Raw genomic sequence first — 6392 nt, forward strand, 5'->3', positions numbered from 1 at the left:
CAGATGGTTCTTTTATACACAAGTAGCTCCTGAATTTCCTGACAAAAATGGTAAAAATACACACATACCAGCAGCTTTGGAGAGGGTTTGTGACCAAATCAGTTAATTTCAATCTAAACGAACACAAATTTCACCCATAAAAACTGAGATTGAGGGAAAAACAGTTATAACCATTTAACAACTATGGGTTATTCATTTCTTTGTTAATTTGATTAATTAAACTTTTGGGCACGCCCCCACCCCACAAAAAAAACAAAACAAAAACAAAGAAAGTGTTCTCCATTTGTTCTGTCAAGAGCCAGACACAGCTGACAGCCTTGACCTATTAAAAGTGGAGGTAACTGAAAATGAACAAGTGCAGTACCAAAGAGTCATTTTTACATCCCAAATTTATTTCCCTGAGAACAACAATAACAAATAAAGAAAAAGTACATTCTCCGACTCAGTAAGGGGAATTTGTTATGAAAGACTGAAACATGTGGAGAGCTGGACCCGGAGCCCACTGAGGAACCATGTGACCTGCACCCTGAAACAGATCAAAGCAGTATTTTGAGTAACTGCGACATCTTCACATAAAACAAACCGACAATGCAAAAGCATTAATGCTTACCTTAACAGTCAGAAAAGTGATGTTTCCAAACATCTGATAAAAGCCAGCAATTTGGTCCTCATGAATCCAGGTTTGGTATTTAGTAGTTGCCTAAGAACATTTTAGTACAAGTAGTGCCTGTCATTGGTGTGAAAAAGTATAATTTATGAATGTAGAATTAAAGCTACCTTCAAGCCGAGATCCTCCACGAACCACTGGTCGCCCAGAAAGTTGCAGGCCATGTCGGTGTCTCCGTTATAGACGAGCGCACGGAGGCCCAGAGAGAGCAGCTTCAGGTACACGTCCTTCATTGTTGCATACAGCACTTTGTACTGCGCTCCAACTTTATCACTGCAACAAATACATACTTATCACGGAAATCACACCATGCTAATTACAATCATACTCTGCATTTAGTCATTAGTTATTCATTTGTGCTTTTTTTGTCCTGTCTACCTCCCCTCACCCCCATTGGTAGTGTCAGCTGGCCGCCCCTCCCCGAGCCTTCTTCTGCTGGAGGTTTCTTCCTGTTAAAAGGGAGTTTTTTCTTCCCACTGTCACCAAGTCCTTGCTAACAGGGGGTTGTCTCATTGTTTGGGTTTTTCTATTATTTTAGGGTCTTTACCTTACAAAAGAAAGTACAACAACAGGAGGCTGTTGCCTGATTTGGTGCTATATAAATATAACTGATCTGAAGTGAACTGAACTAAGATAATGCTTTAAATGCGAGGGCCCTGGAAAGTTATACTGCCTTTGAGAAAGGTGTAGATTTCTTAAAAAGTGAAACTTAATCTTCATTTCGCCTTCCATCAACACCACCGTCCACACCAGGATTTATTTGAACTTGCTGTTATTGGCAGAAATGCTGATATATGTGAGGATGTATACATATAGAAGCCTCAGTGTCTGAGTTTATTATTATTATTATTATTATTATGATGATGATGATGATGATGATGAGGAACAGCCCACCATTAGAGAGCCACAGTCATGTGTTTACACACTTTCTGGAAATCCAATAAACTTCACTTCTCAAATATCACTGTGTGTGTCTCCTATATGATATATTTAACTGACATTTTTTATTGTAACAACCAACGATTTATACAGGAAAATGATGACTATTAACAAGGTTGCACAAACTTTCGCATCCCACTGTATTCAGTAAAACTGCAACAAAGAGGACTTGAGGTGCACACATAACATTATTTATCACCAATTTTGGAATAACCAGAAGATTTTGCCGTACCTGCAGATATCCCAAGGAGGCAGGATAGCTGGAATGTGCAACGCTTTCCTCACATCACCTCTGTTCAGCCAGTTCATCTGGGCTGTGCTGTTGATGCAGGGTGGGACTTCACCCAGAGTGGTGGAGGAACTTCTCTGTGCTGAAAACTTCAATAAACACTATCATTAAAACCCAGGACAAGTGAAGGACAGACATGGAGTGCACGAAAACTTGTTTTTGGAGGGTTACCTTGTGTGTATGTGGGTGATTCCTGTAGTTCCTAAACAGAAGACTCATGGTCCTCTCATAGACTCTACTGGATCTTCTCTGACCTTCACAATCCAAGTAAAGGGCGTACTCATTAAGTCCACTATTATAGACGAGACCAAAGGCCACGTTTACCTGTAAAGGAGACAAAGTAGTATATGTCTGAAAGACTTAAGTCAACATGAGAAATCCCCAGTTGATTAAGGCAACAGTGAACACGTTACCAGTACTGTGCATGTCTCAGAACTGGAGTTGTAGAAATTGCAGGTCCCATCCTTACAGCAATTTATGTTCAGGTCACGCCACAAACTGCACAAGAAACAGCTCTGCATCAGCTCTGTGCAAATGCTCTCTTAACTTGAAGGCAGATTACTTCTGTCATATTTTTATATGAAGAATGATATTAAAATGTAAAAATGATATGCTTCCCAGCTCCTGACTTTAATAGGAAAAACAATCTAAGTGATCAGATATTTTTTTATGTAGCAACTCAAGAGAATTCATCTCGTGTGTAATGGAGCATGCGAACAATAAACACCATTTCTTTTTAAAGCCATTCCTTCATAAAAAAACAAGAAGCCTTGGCAAAACTTACTCTTCTCCAAAGAGGCCGTGGTAGTAACCAAAGTAGATCAATGACTGGTCATTGAGATTAAAGCTGCTGAGGCCGTTTCCCACTGCAAAGCCCTGGAAACAAGAAAATGCATCATTTTAAACCACATCAGTGGGCACAATATAGAGGAACAACTTCTCCTTCATCATGAAACTACATTAGGACATGAGGCAGATGAAGTGTCTCACTTTAAAGTTTATTTTGGCTTTTCCCGTGGCCACAAGGAGGCTGAGTGTTGGCGCATAAATTCCACCGTAGCTCTCCCCGAAGATGAAGAACTTGTTCTGACTGAAGTTTGGGAACTTGGAGAAGAAATTCTGCAGGGCTTTGTAATTATCTTGGGCAACCTATGATAAACATTTCACATGTTTTTACATTTCACAATCACTTTTTCTTCCTTTGTAAAAATCTGCATTGGTTATTTAACACACTGAACTCACCTGGTCATCATCAGTTGCATATTTCTCATCATCAGAGTAGGAATATCCCACACCTACAGGAGACTCGACATACAGCACATTGGCAATCTTGTTCCAGCTGAATTTGTTCTCGTACAGCGTAGCCCCATCATCATTTACCTGAAAATCAGAGTCAAGACTTTTCTATTGAAATCCACTTTACTCAGTGCACGAGTGTAGTTATGCACACAGTGAGCAAACTCACATGAAATGGTCCATTCTCTGAGAGGAACCCATCCAGCGAGCTGCAGCCAGGGCCTCCGTTCAACCAGAGCACCAGAGGGTCTTTGACTGGGTCCCTCTGAGAAGTTACAAACCTGCAGGAAATCAGGACACAAGCTATCACAAACTCAAAGTTACTCTTTCCAACTAACTAGATAATCTCTTGTGAATAGTGAAAGCAGATCTGCAGGCAAGAACGAGTGTAATAAGGACCAATTGCTCCAATGCACTGTAACCTCAGAGCCAATACAATAATTGAGCTCAGAAAACCTTTGACACCACTCACACACCAGATAAGACCCAAGCTAGAACCACAAGGACAGTTTTGTTTATCTGCATCAAAACCCGTGATCTAAAGCTTTCCTTGAAGTTCCTCAGTGATTTGGTGTTTAAGTTCAAGAAACCTGCTCAACTGGTTTGTCTTTCTGATTCAGGATAACACAGGGTGCTGCTGCAAACATGAAGTCATGTTTACCAGGCTTACATGAACTACGCAAGGAAACGCATCATGTGGACAAAAGCAATAGAAGCATTTAGGTGTACCGCTTAGTTATTGAATCCAATAATGTAATGGGATTGTTTTATGGATTGTTGCGGGGCTCTTTAGTTCCAGTGAAGGAAAATTGTAATGCTTCAGCATTCCAAGACATTTTAGACAACTTTGTAGGCACAGTTTGGTGAAGGCCCTTTTCTGTTCCGGGATGGACCAAAGTCCATAAAGGTAAGGCCTGCACAGAGCCCCGACCTCAACCCCACAGAGCACCTTAGGGATGAACTAGAACTGAGACAGTGAGCCAGGTCATCTCCTCCGACAACAGTGTCTGACCTTACAAAAGCTCTTCTAGATGAATGGGCAAAAATTCCCCACAGACACACTCCAAAATCCTGCAGGAAGACTGAAAGCTGTAACATACCTGGGAAAATATATATATAGGTTTATTATGTAGGTGGCCCAGTACTTTTGTCCATATACACTCAGGGGTAATTAATAGACTCTGTGTTAGTGGGAAGAACGTGAAGGATGTACTTAGTTGTAATTAATATTATTATAAAAGCTGATTATGAGCCGATTCTTTTCCCTTTTTTTTTTTAAACATTCGGGCTCTAAACTGAAAATTTAATCCGGCTCCCGTTGCAGATAATTAGTATAAGAGGTAAAAGCTCACAGAAACCACCGCGGTGTGGGCAACCTGTCATGCTCTGACGACGTTTCTGGCGCATTTACCACCGGTTCTTACCAGTAATGGAGAAACTTTCCAGGCCGTGCCTGCAGGTATCCTGACCACTGTCGGTAGTTCGGTTTGAACGTCATTCCGGGCAAGTGCGTCACTTCGTCCGGATTGTACTCAGCCCGCGAGCAGAGCGGAAACACGGCCAGCAAACACAGCAGCAGACCTCCACCGAGCATGGCTGAAGCCCGGGTCACGTCTCAAACACAAAACGAACCCCGAAAATAAATCCCTGCGCTCGGCGAGGAAAGAGGAAGAAGAAGCGTTCACTTCAACTTCCTCGATTACAGCTCCGCGTGAAACTGAACGTCATATGACCGGCGGGGTGGGTCACGTGACTCACCGCGGTAAAGTGAGCCGTCATTTGTGAGCCGCGGTCAAGCCAGCCGCCTCCTATCCGCCGCATAAATTTCCTTGCGCTTTTACACCAGTCTTTACGGTAGCGCCTTTTCGCTTTATGTGCCGATTGAAAGCCTATACCCGCGCACACGTGCACGCGCGCACACAAATTACAATGTAACGGCCCGATACAGTCAATACAATTATGGAAATGTCAAAAATTCATTAAAAATCATCCTGAGTAGTTGATGTACAACTTTCAACACATCCCCCCTCTGGGACACCTACTGTACCTGTGTACCAATTTTCATCCAGATTTACTGTAGAATTCCTCAGAAATTAAAGGAAACTTATATTCAATTCAATACAGTCAATACAATAGAATTATGTCAATTTTCAAAAATTCATGAAAAATCATCCTGAGTAGTTGATGTACAACTTTCAACACATCCCCCCTCTGGGACACCTACTGTACCTGTGTACCAATTTTCATCCAGATTTACTGTAGAATTCCTCAGAAATTAAAGGAAACTTATATTCAATTCAATACAGTCAATACAATAGAATTATGTCAATTTTCAAAAATTCATGAAAAATCATCCTGAGTAGTTGATGTACAACTTTCAACACATCCCCCCTCTGGGACACCTACTGTACCTGTGTGCCAGGTTTCAGCCCGATTTACTGTAGAATTCCTCAGAAATTAAAGGGTACTTGTATCCAATGCAGTCGGCCAATACAGTAGAATTATGTCAATTTTCAAAAATTCATTAAAAATCATCCTGGGTAGTTGATGTCCAACTTTCAACACATCTCCCCTCTGGGACACCTACTGTACCTGTGTGCCACGTTTCATCCAAATTTACTGTAGAATTCCTCAGAAATTAAAGGAAACTTATATTCAATTCAATACAGTCAATACAATAGAATTATGTCAATTTTCAGAAATTCATTAAAAATCATCCTGAGTAGTTGATGTACAACTTTCAACACATCCCCCCTCTGGGACACCTACTGTACCTGTGTGCCAAGTTTCATCGAAATTTACTGTAGAATTCCTCAGAAATTAAAGGAAACTTATATTCAATTCAATACAGTCAATACAATAGAATTATGTCAATTTTCAGAAATTCATTAAAAATCATCCTGAGTAGTTGATGTACAACTTTCAACACATCCCCCCTCTGGGACACCTACTGTACCTGTGTGCCAGGTTTCAGCCAGATTTACTGTAGAATTCCTCAGAAATTAAAGGAAACTTATATTCAATTCAATACAGTCAATACAATAGAATTATGTCAATTTTCAGAAATTCATTAAAAATCATCCTGAGTAGTTGATGTCCAACTTTCAACACATCCCCCCTCTGGGACACCTACTGTACCTGTGTGCCAAGTTTCATCCAAATTTACTGTAGAATTCCTCAGAAATTAATGGAAACATTTAT

The 6392-nt window shown here is 40.8% G+C and overlaps 1 protein-coding gene across 1 annotated transcript; it reads right to left on the reverse strand.

Annotated features, from left to right (window-relative positions):
• Positions 1 to 371: 371 nt before the first annotated feature.
• LOC308398935 (lysosomal protective protein) lies at positions 372 to 4920 on the reverse strand. Its single transcript, XM_080885829.1, has 11 exons — positions 4616 to 4920; positions 3361 to 3472; positions 3138 to 3275; positions 2886 to 3044; positions 2680 to 2771; positions 2309 to 2393; positions 2067 to 2219; positions 1839 to 1984; positions 778 to 940; positions 611 to 700; positions 372 to 526 (listed from the first exon to the last, which is right to left on the reverse strand). Exons 1-11 carry the CDS (start codon positions 4783 to 4785, stop codon positions 443 to 445), a joined length of 1392 nt encoding a protein of 463 aa, XP_080741955.1. The 5' UTR covers positions 4786 to 4920; the 3' UTR covers positions 372 to 442.
• Between the last annotated feature and the right edge of the window lie 1472 nt (positions 4921 to 6392).

This window comes from Rhamphochromis sp. 'chilingali', assembly GCF_963969265.1.
Source record: "Rhamphochromis sp. 'chilingali' genome assembly, chromosome: 6".
NCBI lineage: Eukaryota > Metazoa > Chordata > Actinopteri > Cichliformes > Cichlidae > Rhamphochromis > Rhamphochromis sp. 'chilingali'.